A 25704-nucleotide genomic window follows, 5' to 3' on the forward strand; every position below is an offset into this window, starting at 1 on the left:
TGGAGATCACATAAATATAAAGAATGTCTCTAAATAAACTTTGTAAACAATGTTTCACAGAATATTGAACTTCGTTTTTATTTTTTTAAAGATTTTATTTTTAAGCAACCTCTACATCCAATGTGAGGCTCAAACTCACGACTCCCAAGACCAAGAGTTACCTGCTCCAGCGTCTAAGCCACCCAAGCACCCCTGATCTTCACTTTATGTGACTTAATTTTATGCCATAAAAAATAACTTTTTAAACTTGCTAAGAAGACTTCCATGATAATGCACTCTGTGTAGACAAAGGCCCAAATAATATTGGGAATTTTGACCCAACAGTTAAAAAATGAGGCTGTAATGATCTTTTCCTGAAAGAGAAAAAGGATCTTACTTATGAAGTCTTGCAGTTTCCTTAAACTAAATTAAATAGGTTTAGCAACCTGATAATTTCAGTTCTGATAATTAAATATACTGCACTACTTCCCTACATTCTCTCCCCAAATGATCGTGCAGTAAGGAACGAGATCACCAGAGATCTCTAGAAACATGTGTGTGCCACTGAGTTTTCTTTTCTTTTTCTTTCTTTCTTTCTTTCTTTTTTTTTTTTTTTTAAGAGATTTTATTTATTTACTTGCCAGAGACGTCACAGGGAGAGAGGGAAGACAAGCAGGGGGAGTGGGAGAGGGAGAAGCAGGCTTCCTGCTAGGCAGGGAGCCTGATGCAAGGCTTGATCCCAGGACCCTGGAACCCATGAGCCAAAGGCAGATGATTAATGACAGAACCACCCAGGTGCCCCAGGTTTTCTAACAGCATGTAGATTCATGTTGCTGTCAGTCCAGCTGGTAAACAGCCTTCTGATGTAAAACATGGCCACACTTCAGGGTTAGGAAATGAGACACGGAATGATCTAGGGACAGGTGTTGATGGTGTTTATTATGTCTGTGTCCTGTTCGAGGAAATGCCCTAATTTTGTCCTCAAATGGAAATACAACCAGAGGGTAGCGGATGAAAGTGTTTGCTGGCTGTTGCCCGGTGGGTCAGGTGCTCGCTCATCTCCTCTAGCCCCTAGGGGAGGACTGACTTCAATCCCAGTGCTACCACTTAGTGTCAGAAATCTTACCCCAGAGGAAAGAGACTGGCACGGCTCAGAGCTTCTGCATTGGATTTCACAGGCAGTATTTATCTTTCTTTTTTTTTTTTTTTTACATGAAAACACATAAAATGAAGGAAAGCGTACTGTAGAGGCAGTGTGAGGGCATGTCTTTTGAGAATTGTCCCGGTTTTAAGGCATGGTTTTTGCTTAAACGGCTTTTCAGAGACTTCTCATCTTTTAGATGCTGACAGAAAAATACTTCCATAAATTTCATAAACATTTTTAGAATTAACGTTCACGGAGCCCATGGTAACTGTCAGGCACAGTGCTCAGAGTTGGGGTTCTATTTTTTTTTTAAGATTTTATTTAATTAATTTATTTGTTTATTATTTATATTTATTTATTTTTTATTAAATTTATTTATTTATTTATTTATTTATTTATTTGACAGAGAGAGAGAGAGAGCACAAGCAGGGGAAGCAGCCAAGGCAGAGGGAGAAGCAGACCCCATACTGAGCAGGGAGCCTGATACAGGGCTCCATCCCAGGACCCTGAGATCACGACCTGAGCCGAAGGCAGATGCTTCATGACTGAGCCCCCCAGGCACCCCAGGGTTGGCGTTCTGAAGAAGGGGACCCCACCTCCCAGGACAAGGGAGACCAGCATTTGTTGGCTCTCTCCTGTCTTTCAGGCATGGGCACGGTTAAATATGATCCCAGCAGGCTGAGTTAGGGACCCATCACTTACGTATCACTTTGATGACAAACCCCAGAAGTCAGTTGCTGATTCCCCTAGTTGAAAGGTGGGGAACTACGGAGAAGAGCAACAGGAGCCATGGCATCAGGGTAGGTGGGTAGGTGGGTACGTGGATTGGCTTCCTGGCCGGTTTCCCTGGGCTGGTTGCTGCAGATCGTGGGTCAGAGTTCTGCCCCGCGTGTGTGCTCTGGCCATCGTCTGTGTGTGTATCCAGCCTCTCGTTACATTGCCAGCACCAACGAACATAGGGAGTTCTGCCATTCTGAAGTCTTCCTACAGGAACTGGGACCGGGATCCCCAGAAATGAGAACAGGCAGGAAATGGGCAGTGTCTTGGTCACTGATGGATGTGTAAGGAACTCTCCCCAAACTGGTGGCTTTGACAACAAGGGTCTGTGGTGTCTTCATGAGTCTGGCCTCTTCCACTTATACCTGCACGTCCCTATGAGGCCGCATTCAGCTGGGGGCTGGTCTAGGGGGTCTCCCCTACACACTGGGTACTGGGTATGGTCCTGGGGCACCTCCTTCTGCTCCTTGTGGTCCCCCATCCTCCTGGCAGGGTGATTCTGGACGGTGGCCCAAGGAGCCGGCAGAAGCAGCAGGGTCTCCAGAATTCCTACAACATCCCTTCTGTCTCCTTCCATCAGTCAGTGCAAGTCCCGGGCCAGCCTAGAGACGAGGAGGCCAAGGAACCGACTGCCGCTCTGGTTAGGAGGATCGGCCAGGTGGAACAGTCAAGGGGCATGCATAGGGGATGCAGAGAGAGGACTCTGGGCCCCTAGAACAGCCCCCGACCCAGCCACAGCCAAAGGTGAGGCTTGAAAGGGGGCGGGGTGTACATGTTTCCTATCCTCATGTTCCGAGAGCTCCAGGTAACTCCATAAGAGCTCCCTTCACTCATACTGGGCTTGCCACAGGGCATTTCTCTGACAACGGAAACCACCTGTCCTAGAATGCTACCCAAGGTCACAGTCCTTGTTAGCTTTGAAACTGATCAGGACCCTGCATCTCCACATTCATGCCACCCCAGATAGTCATGCTCACCGGCTGAAATAGAGTTCTATCCTCAATTCCCCAACCTGAGGAGGGTCTCGGGGCACCAAGGTATGCCATGGAGACGGGCGTCATTCCCACCCAGTGAGGGTGCATGCCTGGCTAACTGTTGGCTCACCTGCCCTAGGATGCCCTTGTGAACCAACTCCCATGCTGGTCTCTGGGAAGTGATTGTATCATTCACTACTGAGAGGAGTGGCCGCTTGGGGACCAACCCCGCCCCTGCCCCGGGGCTTGAGGGACCAACTTAGCCCTTCCTCCGAGGCTTCAGTTCCCCTGACTCCCCCTCCATCCCCCCACCTCCCTCCATCACACTGTCCCCACCGGACAATTGCCACAACTCCCTGTCTGGCTTCCGTGTATCCACTGTTGGGCCGACTCCTCCATTCTCTAGCAGCAGCTAGATGGACACGTCTATACTCACGTTTATCCCTGGTGGCCACAAAAGCATCACTCCTCAGTTAGAACCAAAAATCTGTACTCTCTGGCCCATCCTCATCACATGTCACTTTTGCAAAGCTCTTCGACTTCTTTTGAAACAAAACACTACACACGGGGTGCCTGGGTGGTCAGTGGGTTAAGCCTCTGCCTTCGGCTCAGGTCATGATCTCAGGGATCTGGGATCGAGCCCCGCATCAGGCTCCGCTCCCCCCCCCCTCTGCCTGCCTCTCTGCCTACTTGTGATCTCTCTCTCTGTCAAATAAATAATCTTAAAAACAAAACACCACACATGTATGTCTCCTTAGAGCAACACGACTAACTACCCCATATGCTGTCCCCCTCGCCGCAAGTCCCTATGCGGCGGGTCCTGTGTGGCTTTGTGGTTTCACTGAAGAGCCACCTTCTCCAAGGAAGCCCTGTGTGTCTGGTGGGGCACCTAATGGCTGGCGGGAAGCGCACATCCTTAGGGCTTTGTCCCCTGGAGTAGACCGAAGCTTCCCATGGCCCTGAGGCTTGCTTAGTGGCCCCTGTGCTCAGGGGAGGCTCCAAAAGGGCTGAAGGTCTGAATCACGTGCTGCAGCCTTCCTCTCCTGTGACACAGTGGAGGGCACCCTGCCACCATGCCATGTCTATGTCCCCACACTCAGGAATGTCTGGGCCAGCATCCTGGCAGCAGCCTTCTGTATTTCCTCCTGGGGGCCTCCCGGCTTTCAGAACAGCCGAGGACTTCCCTCGGTGCCCGGGCTGTGTGGAGATGGGTCAGCCTGTGGACCCCTGGCCTGGGTCTCTCATTTGCCAGGAGCTGCCCCACTTTGCATTTCCGCATTTCCTTCTTGTTCAAATTCCTTCCTTCCATTTCTGTTGCTCATTCTCCCTCCACAGGGCATCCACCTGTAGATCTCAGCTCAGGTCGGATCTCAGGGCCCTGAGATCAAGCCCCGGGTTGGGCTCCACGCTCAGTTTAAGATCTCCTCTCCCTCTCTCCCTCTGCCCTGTCCTGCTAAGGCATGTGCACGCTCTCTCTCTCTTAAATAAATCTTCTTAAAAATAATAAATAAAAGATAACTCAGAAACAGCCAGAAGGAAGAGCCCCGCGGGGTGAGTCTGGGGAAAGGGTATGCAGCTTCTACGCCTGCCCAGGGCACCACTTAACCCCCAAATCTCCGCATTCACCAACTTGGCTGCTCTTTGAACCCCATCTTTTTGGGTTTTTACACAAGCTTCATCATGTAAGTGTGACTGATGTAATCATTCCACAGATGAATGAACTCCATCTCCAGACTCTGTCTCTGAAGGTCAGGGGTGGGGGCTGGAAGTTCCAAACCTTCAATCCCAAATCCTGGTGTTCCCTGGAGTGGTCCCAAGGTCCTCTCATTAGCATAACAAGAGGCACCCTTCTGCTCCTGTCACTTAGTAAATTACTAGGGTTTTAGGAGCTCAAGCCAGAAAGGGGACAAAGGCCAGATATACCCCTTGTATTATAAATCACAGTATCATAGCACTATTTCTGTAGATTCTCTTCCTTTGGAAGGTTTCCTGGCTTCCTACCAAGTTTATGTTTTCATATGAACTTGTTCAAAACACAATTCTTTTACTTTCTTGGGTATATATGTGTTTTAATCTTTTAAAAAATATTTTATTTGGGGCGCCTGGGTGGCTCAGTGGTTTAAGGCCTCTGCCTTCGACTCAGGTCATGATCCCAGGGTCCTGGGATCATGGGGCTCTCTCTCAGCAGGGAGCCTGCTTCCTCCTCTCTCTCTGCCTGCCTCTCTGCCTACTTGTGATCTCTCTGTCAAATAAATAAATAAATCTTTTTAAAAAAATGATTTTATTTATTTGCGAGAGAGAGAGAGAGAGAGAGAGAGAACAAGCAGAGGAGCGGCAGGCAGAGAGAGAGGAGGAAGCAGGCTCCCTGCCGAGCAGAGAGCCAGATGTAGGGCTCGATCCCAGGACCCTCGGATCATGACCTGAGCCGAAGGCAGAGGCTTTAACCCACCGAGCCAGCCAGGCACCCCTGAAATACCATTTTTTTTTTAAAGATTTTATTTATTTATTTGACAGACAGAGATCACAAGTAGGCAGAGAGGCAGGCAGAGAGAGAGAGGAGGAAGCAGGCTCCCTGCTGAGCAGAGAGCCTGATGCGGGACTTGATCCCAGGACCCTGAGATCATGACCTGAGCCTAAGGCAGCGGCTTAACCCACTGAGCCACCCAGGCGCCCTGAAATACCATTTTTTAACAATCATCCCAAATAATCCTCTCACAAGTACTGTGAATTTTTTTCAGGCTTTTAATTTACATCTTTTTCAGGATTTTAAATGGGATCAAATTCACTGTGTAGATTAGCGTGCAGAGAACTGACATCTAGATAGCGGAGTTTCCACATCCACAGAGTAAGCAGGTCTCCCCAGTTCCTGGAGTTTTAGTTTAATGATCCACCAGTGTTTGTGGGGTCTTCATGGCAGGCTCCCCCGACCCACAATTCCAGGTCCTCATGGTCAACTGTGGTCGCAAAGCAGGTGACCCCGTTATGATCTACTTTCACGAGGTCAGTACAATCCAACCCTAGGTCACAAGCCTGGGTCACTCGCCCCCATCATCTCCTTGCCTGGCTTCCTCCTCCTCAATCTTCCCAGGAAGGTAAGTGCAGGACAGTAAGGAGGTATGAGAGGCAGAGCACATGCACGTAACTTTTATCACCGTATATTGTTACACTTGTTCTGTTTTATTGTTATTGTTAATCTCTTCCTGTCCTAATTTGTAAATTAGACCTTATGATATGTGTATGTGTATAGGGGAAAACGTGGTATATACACGGTTCCCTACTATCCACGGATTTAGGCACGCACGTATCCCCCCAAGGCAAAGGGGGACGACTGTACGGGTAGCTTAACTGTTTATTTTATTTTAAGATTTATTTCTTTATTTGAGGGGGGAAGGAGGAGGGGCAGAGGGAGAGATGGAGACTCTCAAGACGACCCCCACTGACTGGGGCTCCATCTCCTGACCCTGACATCATGACCTGAGCGGAAATCAAGAGTCAGATGCTTAACAGACAGGACCACGAGGCGCTTCTTTTTCTTTCAATCGTGGTGGTCGAAGCTTTTGTAAATTGCATCCCCCCCACTGGCCGTTATTCATATGAATGAATGAAGTCGATTTCTGTGTAAGGATTTTGTATCCGCTAACTGCCTACAGTTTCTCCTTGTCCGTATCTCTTCATTGACTTTCCTGAAGTACAAGGAATTCACCAAGCCATCTGCAGGTAGTCAGGGGCCGGCGGGCTGACGTCCCCTCCAATTTTTACATCGAAGTTCTTTGGCTTACCTGCTCACATTGACCGGTGAAAGCAATCACATCACTGTGATATATAGGTATACGTCATTGCGGTAACGGGAGCGGGGGCATCTGAGCCCAGTGTGGTTAGGGCTACGTGAGTAATGAAGGCAGATACTAGTAGGAGAGACTAGAATAAAAGCCGCTTCTTCCAAATACGTACATTTCAGCCTTCCACAGATTCATCCTCAAGAGCTAAACCACCACCAGACCACTGCACCTATTTTCATATATTTTTACTAGGAAAAGTCATTCACTTTTGATTGACTGGGACACTTGGACACTTGGAGATTTCCCTCTCACTCCCCCGTCTGGATTCCTCCGGGTGCAGTGATATCTAAGCGAATGAGCGTGGTCCCATATTCTGGATCTGTGGTCGCGGCCATGTGCTTGGGTCCATCTCTAGCGTTACTCTCCTGGAGTTCCGTGGACCCTGAATCTATATAAACACGTGTACTTCGGGTGTCCCCAGTTGCTGAGAATTTTCAGTTTCACACATAGTAAGGATTCAGAAACGTTACGCTGAAAATAAAGAAAAGATACAAATGAATGCCTTATACAGAAATCCATCTCCAAGTGTCCCAAGGGATGCTGATATAATGGGAAATCAGAACTCTCTTTCCTTCCTAACCAGTATTTTATTAGACGTCCAGTCTCAGGGATGGGAAAACAGGTCCTGACAAGCACAGGTCTTCCCAGTCCTTCATGAGAAGGACTGTGGCTCCAGTGGGTAAATGATCACAGGTGAGAAGCTTCACAGGTTCATTCATTTCTAACACACATATTGTTTCCAGCTCAGATGATCTCAGCATTGGCCAGGAAGGATCATCTACAACACATTTCTTTTTACATGGTAGGCAACACCTTCTAAGTCTTCCTGTATCTAATGACAAATAACGAAAATATATTTATTTCATCTACCTTAATGGCTTTCAGGGGTTTTTATGTTACCAGTTGGTATTTTTTTCCATTTCCTCTTCCTAACACTCCTCAGTGTCAGGAAGAGAGGTTTGAGTCACATTGTCTGGCCTTTACTTTCTGTTCCCGAGTTCCTGTCTGCCTGCAGCCATCTCTGTAGGAGACAACACAGTGACCGCCAAACCTAACAGCATCAAGGGAACCCAACAGGTAAGAGAAGGACCGAGAAAATGAATATAGTAAAAATATATATATTTTACTATAGTTTTAATATAGTTTATTTTATTTATATTATACTTATAATATAGTATTATATATAGTATTATGTATGTATTATAATATAATACAGGTTGCTATAGTTTACTATATTTAAAATATAGTAAATATATTTACTAAAGTTTACTATATTCGTTTATATATGTGTATGTATATACATATATATATGAGAAATGCGAAAATGAAAAAGAATCTGGCTTAGAAACTGCTCTGGTATTTGTTTTTTGGGGACATTAAAATTCATGTTGCTCTTGGAGCTAAAAATGGAAGTCGCACTTAGCCTTCTGTAGCTCACACTTTTGTCAAAATTATCCTCACACAACACGGTATCAGCAACACCCACAGACCCCCAACCCGGGGATGGAGTTCCTCATACCCCACGTTTTCTGGGCCCTCGGTACCTGGAGCTCGAATGTTTGAACAGTGCTTCCCGTTTTGTCATAGATGAACTGACCTAGGAAAATTTCTTCCCCATCACACTGTTTGGAGATGCCCTGTGAAGGAGAGCGACAGACAAGGGGGTTTTCATGAATAGATGCTCGGCTACATAAATGGAGAAGTTTGTCCATCCACGTAGCAACAACTCTCAAGACATCTTTGGCCGCCCGCCAGGAGCAAGGTGCTGCCCCGTACACCCAAGAGGTGTTTAGCTCAGCTTGTGAGGCAAGAGGAGGCTGACCGCAGGTCTGACTGGATAGACAGACGATAGGGAGATAGATAGAGCAATCGATCAATAGATACACAGACAGACAGACAGACAGACAGATAGAGACAGGGAACTAGAGCATATCCCAGCACAGACCCTGGTTCAGTAACTGAATTACAGTTGGCATACTTTGAATAAAATAAGCACAAAGTGAGGGGCGCCTGGGTGGCTCCGTCGGTGAAGCATCCCTCTCTCGATTTGGGCTCAGGGTCACACTCTGTGCTCAGCACGGAATTTGCCTGTCCCTCTCCCTCCACCGCTCCCCACCCCACTCACGCCCTCAAATAAATAAATAAATAAATAAATAGAATCTTTAAAACATGCACACACAAAATGCATCCCCATGCTGACCCATAGTTTTTCAAAATGATGTAAGTGTAATCCAATCGCCAGACTTCAAGAACACAAATAACTCTATCCAAAAAGTAAGGTTTTTGACTGAAAGAACTTCATGATATTTGTATGCTCTTTCCCTTGGGCTCCTTCCTTCTCTACCTTCAAAATGGAAGATTTTTGAGAGGGGACAGACCTGGAAATGAATTTATTTTGTGACTCTGAACTTTATCATTAGCTTCCTTGAATCATGGCAACACAATAAACAAAGAGTTCATTGGTTCAACTGTTTGATAATGAAAATATTAACATGTAACCTTTATCATAAGGTTTTTTTTTTTTTTTTTTAAGTAAGCTCTACGCCCAACTTAGGGCTTGAACTCATGACCCTAAGATCAAGAGTTGTAAGCTCTACCTACTGAGCCAGCCAGGTGCCCCCATTACAAATTTATTAAAAGAACTGGCTGCAACATGATTACATAATGCGGCCATAATTATAGATACAACATACAGCTCAGACCTCATACACAGCAGACCCTTGAACAACCTGGCTTCAACTGTGTGCGTGGGTCTGCAAAAATGTGGATTTTTTTGGATAAACACATGCTTTTCTTTCCTTTTTAAACATTTTATTTATTTGAGAGAGAGAATGAGTTAGAGCGAGCATGGGGGTAGGGGGTCAGAGGAAGAAAGAGACTCCGTGCTGAGCAGGGAGCCTGATGTAGGACTCGATCCTGGAACTCCAGGATCATGACTTGAGCCAAAGGCAGACACTTAACTGACTGAGCCACCCAGGTGCCCTTCCTCCAGCTTACTTTAAGAATACAGCATCTAATATATATGACATGCAAAATATTATCAGTAAGATTTAGGGGTCAACAGTAAGATGTTGGTAGTTAAGTTTTTGGGGGGTCAAGTGTAGGGGAGGGGTTTCAACGGAATAGGAGGGAGTGACTGCTCTAATTCCTCTAACTTCAATTTTACTGGTTCATGAATTTGCTAATATAAGAGAAAAATGATGAGAATGGTTTTTATTGCCTGAAGGGTGACCCATAATTCCCCTATAATGAGCAACTGATACGTCTCTCTGAGATGGGGTTCAAGTGGCTCAAATCCAACTTTGTCTGTCTGTCAGCAGACACCCACTGTGTCTCAAAGGTTTGCCTCAAAGGGTAGGGGGTTCCTTTCTGTCTTGTGACCCAGGATCATGCCATTTACAGGCACTCGAAGGGTGCACAAAGCAGACGGAATGCTCATGCTTTAACCCCAAACCCCCCTCCAGATCAGGCCACCAAGGCAGAGAGCAATAGGGAACACCCGGGAACAGACACTAAGATGAAAAGGTCCGGAGAGAGCCGATCGGTGACTGGTAGAGTGGCCTGGAGCAAGAATAGATTATCCTGGTTGTAGGGGGACCAGCAGCATGCTGACACTGTCATTGCAAGTCCCAGAAGGGCAGACATGGGGCCACAGGCTGGGGGCTGGGCTTGGGGTTGCCAGGGGAGCCCATGTACCTATTGTCTCCGCAGATGGTCGACCAAGCTAAAATCTGGGCACAAGTTTGCAGGATTCCTCAAGAGTCAACCTGCCCCCATTACACTCTGAGGGTTCCGGAGGAATCTGTCCAACCAGACCACCCACCTAGTGGCCACCACCTTGCACGCACAGAGTTTGGCTGGCTTTCTACCCTTTGGCTCTTAAATGCAACAGACGAGCATCACCAGACACCAGAGAAAAGCACCTTTCCACAAACAGGAGAAGTGGTCTTTGGGAATAGGACATGGGAGGGAGCTGGAGAACATGCAGCACAGCTCTCATTAGTGTCCATTACCATCTTCGAAATCTTGAGAGAAGATACTGCATCCATGGAGGAAGAAATTCAGACTCTAAAAAGAGGAGTTATTTGCAGAAAAAAATAAATCTTAGAATAATCATGACAGCAGAAATGAAAAATTCAACATATGGGTCAGGATATAAGTTGGTAAAAATCTTTCAGAAGGTGGAACAAACAAAGAAGGAAGATTAGAGAGAAAAAGGTTGTTTAAATCATAGATTAGGTGGTTAAGTCGCATCCTCAGGGTGAGGATGTGAAGTCCGGCCAGATCGGAGCACGAGGGCAGAGTGGGCCGGAGCGGACGTTTTAAAAAATAAAATCAAGGAGAAACTTGGAAATGACCTGACAGGAAGGAACACAATGGCAGGACTTTAACCCTCCCGAAAACGAGGTGGGGGATGGTTTTGGGCTAGGAATGTAGAAAAGTAAGCAAATTCAATTGAAATGAGGCATTCGTTTTAACAAGAGGAACATCAATGTCTCACCCAAAGAAAATATTATTCCCGTTTGCCGCAGGGTTCGATGAGAACCCCTCCATGCACACAGTGACCGTGAAAACACGCATATTGACAGAGAGGAAGATACGCTGTCCAGCAGTGTCCCAAACGTGACACTGGATTTACCCCATGACTTCATAATTCCACTCCAGGTATAGATCCAAGAGAAATGAGCATCAGGGTCCGCACAAAGACACGTACATGAATGTTCCCGGCAGCATTATTCCTAATAGTTAAGAAAGGAGAAACAGCTCAAACGCCCGTCTCCTGATAAGTGGGCATAGAAGACGTATTCTAGCCACACCATGAAATTTTTATTATTCAGCAATTTCTTTAAATGTTTAAGACTTTAAAAAAGATTACTTGAGAGAATGAGAGACGGGGGGAGGGAGAGGCAGAGCGTCATAAGCAGACTCAATGCTGAACCCAGAGCCCGACGTGGGTCTCGATCTCATGACCCTGAGGTGACGACGTGAGCCGAAACCAAGAGCAGACACTCAGCGGACAGAGCCACACAGGTGCCCCCATTAGTCAGCAATTTAAAAATAAAGTACGGAGCCATGTTATAGAGCACAGAGGAACCTCAAAGACATGATGCTAAGTGGAAGGAGCCTTGCACAGAAGGCCACATATATGATTCCACTTAAATGACATGTCTGGAGTAGGCAGCATTGCAGAGACAAAATAGGTCAGTGGTGTGTGTCGGGGGGCGTGTGGGGCAGGCAGCAGGCTTGGCGATGAGAGCTGACAGCTCAGGAGGGCAAGTCTTCTTTGGGGAGCAACACAAACGTCCTAAGGTCGATCGTGGTAACGGATACACAACTCTGTGAATATACTAAGAGCCATGGATGGGAACACTTTAAGCGAATTGCTGGTGTGTGAGTAATAGCTCAGTAAACTTGTCTTTTAAAGACAGTAAGACCTAACCCTGGGGGAGGATGGGAGAGCCGTGGACGAGGACTCCTCTTCATTTTTCATCAGAGGATGTCAGTAGACGATAAGCAAAACTGAAAAAAAAATTCAGGAAATAAATATAGGGACACTTGGTTAGCTTAGGTGGTAGAGCACATGACTCACGATTTTGGGGATAATGAGTTCGAGTCCCACATCTGGCACGGAGATTATTTTCAAAAGAAGAAGTAACAGTAAAAGCAAATATGAAGGGAAGTGTACCCAAATGAACAGCTAAAACTGGCGAGCAGAAGCTTCCAGAGAGTAGAAACCTGGGTGGGAGTCCTGGCACAAGAAAAAAGTGTTTAGTTATAAGCATATGAGAATGCTGATTTTTAAATTGTGCACCAAAAAAAAAAAAAAAAGTAAGTCATAGAAATCCTCCAGTCCAACCCTCTCTCTTTTGTAGATGACAAAGCAGAGGTCCCGGAAAGAAGGAAATTTCTTGCAGTGATAAAAATGGTTAGCTGCCCAGTGGTGGTGCCAGCCCAGCATCTGATTCCTAGCCAACCCCCTCCTAGCCTAATCCACTCTGAGGTGATTCCAACTCCCTCTCACATGGACGGAAAACTCCTTGGGTGCGCTGGAGATGTTTCCTGATGGAGACACCTTCTCCGAGATGTGCTCCATGGTGATAGCAGTTGGCATGATCCTCCCGGCAAGCTTGATTAGGACGTGGCCCTGGGAACCCGGGAAGGCCCAGCACTTCCCAGGGTGGACATCCGGCTGGAGAGAAAACACCGAGTTCACCATTACCACAGATCTTGCTTATGCCTGTAATACGAAAGCATTGAGTGGGGTACATACCACATGGGAAAACTGCCAAGGTACCCAGGGGTTTGGTTGTTCTCCCAGAGCACATTATGCTTCTATCACTCAAAGCCCTTCCTAATAGGATTATCTATTATAGGATTATATGATTTATTTACTATGCATCTTCTTTTATCATTCTACTTAGACTGTATGTTGCTACTTAGCCGGTTGGCATGAGTGTTGATGGTGTGCTGGTGATAAAGACAGTGATGGAGGTGATGATAGTGATGATGGTGGTGGTGGAGATGGTGGTGGTAATGATGGTGGTGGTGGAGGTATTGGTAGCAGTGATGGTGGTGATGGTGGAGGTGATGGTGGTGATGATGATGATGGGGGAGGTGATGGTGGTGATAGAGGTGGTGATGATGGTAGTGAAGGTGATGGTGGTTGTGATGGTGGTGGTGGTGGAGATGGTGGTGATGATGATGGTGGTGATGGTGGTGGTGATGATAGTGGTGATGGTGATGGTGGTTGTCATGATGGTGGTGGAGATGATGGTGGTGGTGGTGGTGACGACAGTGGTGGTGGTCAAAGCAATGGTGGTGGTAAGGAAGAAAATGTACCATGTTCTAGATCTAGAGTCTGCAATGAGATCTGCACGATTGTTCCTGAAGGTATTCCTCCCTTGGAAAAGGACATCAGGTTTGTAGACGGTAGTTAAGAGCAGCCCTACCATCTGCTGGTGTCTACTTAGAGTCTTCTGAATTGCACTCACATGTTGGTGGAAATCTTATTTGAAAATCTCTCCTGTTACACTTGGACTTTGGAGGAATGTGTCGGTCTGGAAAGAGTGGGGCACAGTGCTGACACTTAGGGGTGAGGATCTGGAACTAATATTTGCTGAAAGACTGAAGTTTTCAAAAGAAAAGGGGCAGGGCACAGGCCCAGCTTCAGGAAGAGATATGGAACACAAATGTCCTATTTAAGAAATAAACTAGCTTACTGATTTTAAAATAATAAAAACAATCAATAATTCATCAATTGTAGTTTACTGCTCATAAAATAAGAGATAATTTATATAGTTTGATGACTATTAAAATGCAAGTACAGGGGAGCCTGGGTGGCTCAGCTGGTTAAGCATCTGACTCTTGATTTCAGCTCAGGTCAGGATCTCAGGGTCGTGAGATTGATCCCGTCGGGCTCTGTCCTCAGCATGGAGTCTGCTTGGGATTCTCAATCTCTCTCTGTCTCTCCCTTCCCCTCCCCGCAAAATGAAATAATAAAATAAAATAAAATGCAAGGTGAGGGTTTAAATTCAGATGGTGCTGTGATAAATTCAGATGGTCTCGATTTTGAGTGTTAGTATCTTCATGATAAATAGGAACAGAATCCTCTGATACAAACGGATTCCTCTGAGTCTCACTTTTACCTGGAGAATAATATCTGGGGGCATTTCATAAGTTAAGAACCCGATCCTATGCCAGTAAAGTTTCGCTTTATTATTTTTGTAACTTTCCGACGTCCCAGCTTCAATGACAGAGGCCCCTGCAAAGACAAAAGAATTTGAAAAATAAAGAAGTACACGTCTCAAAACGCATCACTTCTGTTTTCACAGTGCTGTTGGACAAGCATTCCCAGGTGAACTGCAAATGAGGTGAGACTCACACTCGGGACTCGGCCGGGAGAGCACGGTGTCCCGCTCTCCCTGCGGCAGAGGATTTATCACTTCGGGACAACATTCTTGCTCCGTGTGGTTTCACAGCATTTCTGAAACCGGCATGGAGTGAATTCCAGAACTGATTCAGGGGTGCAAATAGGATGTGGGCTGTTTACTACCTAAACAGATGCACGGACGCCCACTTCTTAACAGCCCAACCTACTTAAAAGCAAAACAAAAAAAGCATAAAAAACACTATCAAGGGCGCCTGAGTGTCTCGGGCAGTGAAGCAGCCAACTGTTGGTTTTGGCTCAGGTCCCGATCTCTGCTTTTTGTATTTTGTCCAAATCTTTCAGCTGCGTGTACGCCGTGGGGCTCTCTCCATCTTGGCTCAGCCAGAAGATGGCCCCATGTTTCATGCTCACATTTATTGAGAAACCATCACGTATCCTGCTCGTCCTTGTTCTACACAATCTCTGGATTTACCTTCGTCATCATGGATTTTTCGAGATGGAAGCCGCACGTGCATTCAATACAGAAGAGGAAAGAAAGCACAAGAAGGGTGTGTCCGAATGCCAGTACTTAAAAAGGAAAGAAAGAAAGAAAGAAAGAAAGAAAGAAAGAAAGAAAGAAAAGAAAGAAAGAAAGAAAGAAAGAAAGAAAGAAAGAAAGAAAGAAAGAAAAAAGAAGATTCTCTGGTTCACTTCCCCATGTCATTTTTACTTAGATTTTGTTTATTTATCTGAGAGAGAGAGAGACAGCATGAGTGGGAGGGAAAAAAGGAAGAGGGAGAAAGAGAATCTCCAGCAGGCTCCCCACTGAGCAGGGAGCCTGACGTCAGACTCAATCTCAGGACCCTGGGATCATGATCTGAGCTGAAGGCAGACGCTTTACTGGCTGAGCCACCCAGGTGCCGCAATAAGTATGTTTTTTGAATACTAAATAAATAAATAAATAGAAAGAGGGCCATCTGGCCGGCTCAGTCAGTCGAACATGCAACTCTTGATGTCTAGGTTGCGAGTTTAAGCCCCCCATTGGGTGTAGAGATGACTTAAAAATTAAATCTTAAAAAAAAAAAAACTTTAAAAAATAGAAAATAAAATAAAGAGGCATGGACGGTTTAGAAGCATGAACTCTTCAGTTTGTACTCACCTGCTGATTTAAGGGCATAGTCGGCCATCTGGACTTGGTCCTCTCTCAACTTTTTAAGGACATAGTTGACCAAGTTTGACATTTCCTGTGCAAATATCAAAAACAGTTCTGCGTTAACAGTCTCCCCCAACTGCTCAAGTTCTGACCATTCACTGTGTTACCTGGACCTGAAGGCCGTAATCTGCAAATTACCGACGGTGAACATTGAGGGAGCTGAGCTGAGCCAGTCGCTGAAGGAGGATTTCTAGTGCCCTCCACGGCGCTGCGGCATTGCCGATCTCCAGAACGCTGCAATGTGTCAGACACCCCCCAACCCAAGTCCCAGCAAGGTTGGACACAAGGCCCCTTCGGAATCCCTAACAACCTCCCGTCATGCTCTGCAGCGAGGCAGTCACACAGGGTTCTGTGTGCCACCTGCTGGGTCCCCCCTTCATTCGCGACTGGATCATTCTGTAGGTAGTTGGGCATCAGGCCGTTTACATGGACTTCACCACTGCTTGTTCGGAATGCCTGAGGGGCTCAGTCGATGAAGTGTCTGCCTTCAGCTCTGGTCATGATCCTGGGGTCCTGGGATCCAGCAGGCTCCCTGCTCAGTGGGAGGCCTGCTTCCTCCTCTCCCACTCCCCCTGCTTGTGTTCCCTCTCTCACTGTGTGTGTGTGTCTCTCTCTCTGACAAATGAATGAATAAATAAAAGTCTTAGAAAAAAAAAAGGGGGGGAAGGGGAGAAGAAGAGGAGTGCGGGAGACGGGCAAGTGCAGCCAAGCTGACTGAATTCCAGCATCACCTTCCCTAATCGGGAGCTGATGAGGTCAAGGGCACTAGCTTCGGCTCCGTGAATAAAACTATTCTGCTCCGTAAGTATTTACAGGCTGCATTTCTGAATATTTGTTTTACTGGAAAGTAAGATGGAATTGGCTATTGACTTGGGGGAGAGGGGACATCCATCATACAGCAATGGTCATCTGTGTGACACTGCAGTGATAGAGAAGGGGTTCCCAGGCAAGCCTTGTCAAGGTAAGCTCCTGTCGGGGAGAATGGTCAGGAGGACACAGACACACAGCTGCCAGGACCTGAGTTTTCTGCTCCCAGAGCCGTGTGGCGCAACCCTTCCAGGCGACCTTACCTCGTCCGTGGCCTCCGGGGGCTCCTGGTCCCAGTCTCCATCCACGTTCCAGCTGTGGCTGTGTAGACCATCCTGCGTATCTCTAAGCAATGCCTTCAGAACATCTATTTGTTCAATTAAAAATAGAATTTCACAGAAGTTGTTCTCCAAAGTCTGGCTTTCCTTCCTGTAAAAGGAGACCCCCGATGTGAAGGGAGGGGAGTGGGCATCCTGCCATGCCCTGGGCTTCAGGAGTGGAGGAGGAAGAGGGAAGGGGCTTTATGCTGGAGCAGAGAGATAGGGAGCTCAGAAAAGCCCCCTTGTCCAAAGCAACGCCTTTCACTCCCCCTGAAAAGCAAGGACATTCAGGGAAAGGAGCTTCCAGACAGTGTCCCAACTCTAGGGGTGCGTTCTAGGCAGGGAAGTAGGGATCCTCTGACCTTACACGTCCCTCATCCTTCCCTGGTGGCTCTGCTACCCTGACCAGAGGCTGCATGACTTCACAGCGTGAAGCCTAAATCTCTAAGGGCCACCTTGTTCTCTTGCTTGGATTGGGGAACACCCTATATTTCCAGTGGGGTATGGAGCAGGGGTTTCTTCCTGAGCCCTGAGGTCTTAACGGATGAGGCTCAGGAAGGAGGGCGGCTGCAGGCGGTGTGGCTGGAGATTACAGATGGGGACCGTCATCTGTCATGCTGACAGCAGGAGGGTGACAGCTGACTGCAGAACAGGTTGAAAATTACTGGTGGACCCAATGAGAAGATGTCAAGTCAGCAGGTGTTTCTTTAGGTTGAAAAATGGTCGCACTATGCATCTAGTACTCCCCCCTGCTGCCCAATTTGTAAAACAGTACATGTTCAAGGTTTGGTGAATACAAAAATCCTCAGGAGATAAACACTGTTGCATTTCAGTGTGTTTGTAACAGTTTTTATCCCATGTGAAAAATGAGTAACAAAATAGAGATCCTGTTTGTGATCTGGTGTCCTGCTCTGCTTCCCAGGCACTAGATACATGTTATTATATATTAAATCATTAAATACATGCATTAGTCATATTATAGTTACTTTGAAGGCTCCCTAATTCCCCATTACACGGATATTTTCCAATGTATTTAGCCATTGGTTTGTTTTTCTTCTCTAGGCAGTTTTCATTTTTTTAATTGTAACTAACCTTGAAAGCAGTGTGTATTTCCTTAAGGAAGTGGGAGTGGTTTTCATTTTATGGTTTTTAGAGAAGGATTCCGTTGCTGGAGTCCCAGCAGCAGCGCCCCACAGATCAGAGCGTGTCACTCACTTTAGAAGTTCTAGCTGCTCCTTGGGCATCCGGAGTCTGGCCTGGAAGAAACCAAGGGACTCAAATCATCCCGCATCCTGCCTGTCAAGCAGAGTTAGCGTTCTTATTTGTAGAGGGGAAAGAAATCCCGTTTGCTCCCTGACAGACATGCATGACGGGGGAAGCCAAGCATCCTCTAAGACACCTGTACGTTTGTCCTGGTTAGTTTGTGGGGACTGAGCCACCCCCAAAGGTGAAACTGACAGCTGGAGCATAAGAGGGGCTGCTTCTCGAGGTAGTGCAAGTGCTCAGTGCCCCTGAGACACAGAGGTGGTGGGGGTTTAGGTGGGAGAGAGGGAGGGAAGGGACAGAGCCAGGAGGAGAAGGGAGAGTGGGGGGGGGGAGAATGGGGGGATTGGGGGGGAGGGGACAGAGGGGATGAGGAGGAGGGAGGGAGGGGCCAGAGGGCCTTGCTGAGGCCTTAGGCTGTCCTTGTAAATACGGAGGACCATCCTCTTTCTGCTTAACTGATGCATCTATGGCGGGATTCCATTAGCAGAAGAGCAGACACTGACCTAGGCTGACAGGTGTCTGACCTTGACCATCTCCGTGGGCAGGGGTGGTGCCCCGACCAGGCCCAGAATGAGCAGGGGATGAGGCTGCTGCTGAGGGTGGAGGTGTCAGCGCAGAGGGGGTTAACGGGGACCGGGACGGCAGGCTTGGATTCGGGCTGCAGCCCACGCGGCCTCTCTGCCTGGGCGCCAGCTCCTCTGCGTCCCCAGGTCCTCGGCCACGTGGCCTCCAGGCTCTCCCACAAATGTCTACAACGGGAGAAAGGTACCCCCTTGGTCTCGGAGGCTGTGCTTTCCTCTGAAGCTGGGAGAGAGGGACCTTGTGCCTCCTGTTTCTTCTGGCGTCTGGTGGCTCCTGGCTCCCCACGAGGGGCTGCCTGTGCCTGGCCTCCAGGCCTTTCTCTCTGGGCCCTTCAGGGACCCCTGTCACTGGCTCTGGGGCCCACCTGGGACATGCAGGACGATCTCCTCTCAGGACCCCTCATTGCATCTGATGAGACTCTCTTTCCACATCAAGGTGACGTGGGTTCTCAGGCAGGGACCTGGCTAGCTTTGGGGGGTCCCCTTCCAAACCAGTGACCATCCAAGTGCTGCCTGAGAAACAGTTTGCTGTCCTCCTCTGCTGACCAGTCTGCCCTTCTGTTTCAAAGACCTGCTCTCCTCCCTGTTTGTCCCGCGGAAATTAGCTCTGTGCTTGCCTGAGGACCTTGGGCCTTAAGGAGCACAGTGTGGTGTGCAGTGAAGTGACACTGCTGGGCTTTTTTCTTTTCTTTTCTTTTCTTTTTTTTTTTTAAAAGAGAGACAGTGGGTGTGTGTGAGTTGCGGGAGTAGAGAGGAAGAGAATCTCAAGCAGGCTCCCCTCTGAGTAGGGAGCCCAACATGGGGCTCAATCCCAGGACCCTGAGATCATGACCTGAGCTGAAGGCAGACGCTTCACCGACAGCCACCCCAGCATCCCTAAAAATCTCAGGATGTAAAAAAAGTATATTTTCTTCTGGCTTCTCCCAAATGGGTTTCAGGGGGCTCCCACCATTGGAACAAAGATAGCACGAAAAGACCTAGGACAATACACCGGCAAGGAAATAAAAGGGAGAAGAGAAAGGGGATTGGGAGGTGAGATTGCCCTGCAGGTCGGGAGTCTTCCCTGCCGGGAGCTGTCAGCTGTGGACCCCATGCTGGGTTCCAGCACCAGAGCCACGGAAGTGGGGGTTGACATGGGAAGCGGGGGTGACCAAAACTCACACCACGCACAGTGCCAAAAAAGCCAAAAATCAAAGGTGTAGGAGAAGCTGCATCGCACCACGCCTGTTGACGCCACTGGCACGGGGTCTCCTGAGAACTTTCTAGAGTCCCTCCCTGCAGGCGGTGTCCTCCCCAAGAGCTCTCAGGGGCTAATCTTCTTGGGCTGGTCCCAAGTTTCGAGCACAGGCTTTGAGCCCAAGTGGGCACACTGTGCTCTGCTTTTTCAGGCAACGTGGATGAGGTCCGGGGTTTCATGCCCTGCAACGTGGCTCCAGGAAGGTGCACCGGGACCAACCGATGCCCATGTTCACATGCACTGTGCGCAGTTGTGACTTCTTTTTTCCCTTAACAAAACTCCTGGTAGACATCCTTGTCCTGTGTCCTTGTCCTGTGTCTTGCCCTGTGTCCCTGTACACACCCCGCAAGAGGATGGTTGAAGGTGTACTAGTTGCCGACTGTGTTCCGGGTTAGTAATCAAGCTCGCTGCTTCCTAGAGGGGCTCGATGTCAACCAACTGAGTGTTTGGAGCAGCTACTTTGCAGTCACTGGCCCAATGCTCTTGACAGTGACCATATGGGGGGTGGGGCTGTAAACCCGCGTCCCCAGCAGTGGCCAGAGTAGTTCAGATGGGCAGGCCCAGTCTCGGCACAACTTGGCACAACCCAGGTTTGAACTCAAGCCCCAGGCATATGAGTAATCTCTCTAATTGTCCTAAGCAGCTTCCTAGGATTTATTAAGTAGGATTTAGTAATACTCTTGTGAAATCCTCATTTTGAGGAGAAACTGAAATGTGTATTTAATGTGCTTTGGATGTGGGGTGATTGCCCCATCCCCCCCACCCACAGTGAGGTGGAGGAGGCACAGCTAACTTCTTGAAAAGCAGGATTAACTTATTAAGGTTCAATATACAAAGGTCACCTAAAATCTGGGGATTGTTAATCTTTCTTGTAGGAGTTTATCCTAAGCAAAAAATATGGTTTCTTCTAGAAGGGGACTCCACTCATCCCAGGCACGAGGTTCCATCCCGTGACCTCATCACTTCCCAAAACCCCTCCTCCACACCCCGGGAACGATTTCCACTGCGAGGACACCAACACTCAGTCTGTGGCATTCTGACCCTAGCCCCCCAAACTAAGGTCCTCTGCAAAATGCACTCATTCTATCCCAATAGCCTCCGAAGTCTTGGCTCATTCCAGCACGAACTGAAAACTCTAAAGTCCAGGGCCTCGGCTAAATAGCACCAAAGTCCATATGGGTTAAGATCCCAGATAAAATTCATCCCAAAGCAAATTCCCCCCCAGCTGTGAGGCTAGGAAATCAAACAGGTGATGTGCTAAGTACAAGCATGACCTCCTCACTGCAAAAGAAAGAAAGAAACAGAGAAGACGAAAGTTTACCAAACGTTCAGTCTATGGCAGGAGCTTGCCGGGATCAGAGGCTGGAGAGAGTTTGTAGGTCAAATTGTCGCTTCATCATAAATCCACTTAACAGGACTCTGGTCCCTGAACTATTTCTGTCAGACATTCACATGCAAAACGAAGGTAACACACTACAAGTTGGAGCATATTAAATCTTAAACAAGTGACATACAAAACGGTTTAACAAAAGCCACCTGGTAATTATAAAGCCTCGAACCGTATTCTGCAATTAGAGCGTAAAATTGTCTGGATTTGTGAGGAAACTCTGTTTCTTGAAGCCACATGTGATTGCCAAGTCCTGTGAAAGAAAAGGCCAACTCTGATGAGAGATTCTGTCTGCAAACATCTGTGATTTCCTACTCGTATTACTTCTAAAGACTTTTAAGTCATCTCTACACCCAGTGTGGGCTCGAACTCACAACACCGAGAGCAAGAGTTGCGAGCTCCACTGATGAAGCCAGCCGCCTGCCCTGACGTGCTACACGCACTGGTAAGAATTTCTCTAAGCACGAAGGATACATATCCTCTTTAGAAGGATATCAGACCATTGGACGACAAGATAGAAAATGGCAATATTGGGTGCTTAACAAAATCAGTTCTCCGTTGAAATGTTCATATGCTGGCAAAGACCAGTAGGATCTACCTTCATTGGACTCTTAAATCTAATCCCAACCTTACAGCAACCAGAGGACTGAAGGACTGAAGGAAAGAGCAGATTATTGTTGTTAAGATTGTGATATTCCTGCTCCCTGCTTGCCATCCCTCCACAATCCCACCATGGGGAGCATGGGGGGATGGGAGTGCACAGTGTTGGTGTAACTTGCTGGCTCCAGGGGGCTAATGCAGACTTGTTCTTAATCTACAGGACCTGGGAGTTTTGACCTGCCCGGTGTTCCCACTCCTTTGGGCTAGAAGGGTTTTCTGGGAGGCTGTGATATCTGTTGAAAGATTTAAGGACAGGGGTGCCTGGGTGGCTCCATGGGTTAAGCGGCTGCCTTTGGCTCAGGTCATGATCTCAGGATCCCTGGGATAGAGCTCAGCAGACGTCTGCTTCTCCTCTCCCTCTGCTCCTTGCTCTGCTCTCTCTCTCTCTGTGTGTGTCAAATAAGTAAATAAAGCCCTTAAAAAAAAGATTTAAGGACATATATTGGCCTTCCTGACCTGGGCAAGGAATAGTAAACAGGGCAAGTGGCAGACTGCCCCACAGCATGGGAAGGAGAAGTCAGAAGAAGTCCTTTGTGGGAACAGGGCTTGGAAGGGAAAGGGGGGTGCATCATGCATGGCAGGAGCTGGGTGCATGCTCAGAAGAGATCACAGAGAAAATCCTGGGCTTGGTCTCAGGTGGCTCTTCGGGGTCTGTGTGAGCCAGGGGTGAAGGTTAAGGCAGAATCAAGACTCGGAGAGTCCTCATTCTCTCTCTCTCGATGACTCCAGGAAATCTGTCTGGTCCATAGCAGACCACTTAGAGAGCAAACAGTGATCATCAGTAAAAAATGACTACAGCCCTCAACAAGGAGGAACAGCGATCCCTGAGAAAGGGGAAAAAACCTGATTTCCTGAGTTACCATATTAAAATATTGAAATGCCCCATTTCCAACACAAAATTATAAGACACACAAAGAAACAAGCAAATATGACCCATTTAAAGAAAAACAAATGGATCAAAACCATCCCTGGGGAAGTCCAAACAATGGACATAACAGACAGAATCTTCTTTTTTTTTTTTTTTTAGTTTTATTTATTTATTGAGAGAAAGCATGTGTGTATGCATGCAGGGAGAGGGGAGAGGGAGGGGAGAAGCAGGCTCTCCATGAGCACAGAGCCCAATGTGGAGCACCATCCCATGACCCTGAGATCATGACCTGAGCCAAAGCCAAGAGTCGGATGCTTAACGGACTGAGCGCCCCAAGTTGGAGCCTTGATTTTGCTGGGCACTCTGTGCTTCAAGTCATTAATATATTAGAGCAATTTACCATGTGCTAGGGGGTGCGATGTGGGATGTTGGCAGTCAGAGGCCTGCAAACGGCACGTTGAGCCATTTCTCCAGCCCCCTGGGGACAAGTGAGTCTTTCTTGCCATCTCCCTGTGACATTTTTGACTTCTAGAGTTTGCTCAGGAATTTCATCCCACGGAGATCCCCCTCCCCACACAGAAACGTCCTGCGACATGGCTTTGAGGACCTTACCTATAAGAAGAAGAGTCAGTATAGACACTGCACTTATGACAATCTTCCACGACTGGGTTAACCTACAGAGAAGAAAAGCAAAAACAACGTAAGGGTCCAGCGCCAAGAACCTGTACTTTGGACGTGAAACTGACCGCCTCAACCAAGTCCACAAACATGCTCCTTCTGGGCTGAGTGTGAGAATAAATTCACTTCCCAAGGGAGCTTTGGAATTGAGAGAAAACACTTTTGGGGGTGGTGTATTTACACACTCAAATGTCCTGTCCCTGTCACACATGTTACATGGTTATGCTGGTGTTTATGTCTTGTGTATGCACTGGTGTTTTCATGTGTGCATAGATGCTTACGAAGGATAAAATGGAAAGGGTTATCTTTGGAGGTAGAAAGAGAAGAGGTTAGAGTCTGATTTTTGTGGAAATTAGGTATTAAAGGGCACCTGGGGGGCTCGGTTAAGTGTCCAACTCTTGGTTTTGGCTCAGGTCTTACTATTTTTTTTAAGATTTTATTTATTACACACACACACACACACACAGAGCACGAGCAGGGGGAGGGGCAGAGGGAGACAGAGAAGCAGGCTCCTCGCTGAGCAGGGAGCCGGATTGGGGGCTCCATCCCAGACCCTGAGATCATGACCTGAGCTGGAGGCAGACAATGGACTGAGCCATCTGGGAGCCCCATGGCTTAGGTCTTCATCTCAGGGTCGTGAGATTAAGTCCTGCGATGGTTAAGTCCCTCGTAGAAAGAAACAAAGAAAGAAAGAAAGAAAGATATTCAGCCAAGGAACTAAGGATGATTGACAACTATCTGATGAAGTTCTTTAAAAAATCCTAACGCTTCCCTTCACCCTTTCCTTGCTGTCTACCATCGACACAGAAAAGGACACAAATTCTACCGCCAGATTCCGCGACCTTCGTCGCAGGATGAACTTCACAGGATGAACACACCCGCGTCAGCTCCGCAGGAATGAGCAAAAGCCCCGCGCAGCCACTCTTGTGCCCCCATCAGACTGTTTCCTTTCCACCCCAAAGGTCACCTCTGTCCTGACCCAAAAGTTTTTCTTGATTCTTTGCCCTCAGAGGGAGGTGTATCTTGAAGCCACATCCTCTGCAAATACTATTTAGGATCATGTGGGGGGTCCACTGCCTAAAGAGAATTGTTGGAGGCGGATCTACAGCACAGGTGAGCCCTCGCCACGGGCTGCAGGAACTGAAAATGACCACATGCCCGTGTCAGGCAAAGGTTACATCTGTTTTTCCGGAAAACCCTGGCTGTCAGCCTCTGCTTTTCCAAGCCCCTTGGATGCCTTTGCCCTGCCTGTGGGCCCCTGTCTTCAGCGGGGACCACCCTTTGCTACTTCTGCTCTGTCAGTCCAAAACCGTCTTCCTGTATCATGACAAATGACACAAAATGTTGTAGCCCTCGCTCCTTTGGGCAGTTTTGTTTCTGTGCAAGGGCTGTGCTGTCACTCCCATGGCTCTTCCGTGACTTTTCATTTCTGCTTTCCCAGCAGGCAGCAGGGGTGGGGTAAGGGGGGGCTGGGGTCTTTGCCCTGCCCCCTCTCTGGATGGGGGGGTGGCTGCCCTGCCACCTCCTTGAAGCCAGTCCACACCCACTCAGACCACAGGACGCAGTTATTGGCTCCAAATGGGTGCCTACAAACCGTGCATCATTTGTCCCTCAAGGATGCCCTCAGCACTCCGTGTCCAGGCTCCTAGACCAGGTAAGTCACAGAGAACTGACAGCTGGTCACAACGGGAATGATCTGTAAACCCAGAGGGCACAGCAGTCACCTTGCCACTGCTGCGGTTCTGGTTCACCGTCCTTGTGGACCCTGGGCTGGAAGGAATCAAAGTGCCCCCCCCACCCCCCACCACTGCGTGGAAGGGAGACCCCGTGCCCTGTGGTCAAGAGACACCTGCCAGGAGACTGTTAGGAAATGACTTTGTCTTCAAAAGGAAAAAGCGTTCACTGGGTCCGTTCCCAAGTGAGCATCGCACCTCTGGCTCGCGGCACTGCGAGGTGCACGGCCGTCCCTCCCCGGAGCGGCGTACCGGCTGGCCTCGGGGCTCCCGTCCTCCGCCAGCCGGATGTGAAGACTGGCGCTGCCGCCGGCTTCCTCCGAATGACCTGTCAAAGTCCTGGCGCCCCTCCTCGGCTTCGGCCTCCCGCTCAT

The 25704-nt window shown here is 48.0% G+C and overlaps 1 protein-coding gene across 1 annotated transcript; it reads right to left on the reverse strand.

Moving 5' to 3' along the window:
- Window positions 1-7070: 7070 nt before the first annotated feature.
- On the reverse strand, window positions 7071-25704 carry SUN3 (Sad1 and UNC84 domain containing 3). The gene is made up of 10 exons (XM_059397599.1): window positions 25583-25704; window positions 23532-23593; window positions 21541-21644; window positions 18136-18176; window positions 16864-17029; window positions 15740-15824; window positions 14360-14475; window positions 12736-12903; window positions 8258-8350; window positions 7071-7184 (listed from the first exon to the last, which is right to left on the reverse strand). The coding sequence occupies exons 1-10, from the start codon at window positions 25702-25704 to the stop codon at window positions 7071-7073; spliced, it is 1071 nt and encodes a 356-aa protein (XP_059253582.1).

Source organism: Mustela nigripes, chromosome 4 (assembly GCF_022355385.1).
Source record: "Mustela nigripes isolate SB6536 chromosome 4, MUSNIG.SB6536, whole genome shotgun sequence".
Taxonomy (NCBI): domain Eukaryota; kingdom Metazoa; phylum Chordata; class Mammalia; order Carnivora; family Mustelidae; genus Mustela; species Mustela nigripes.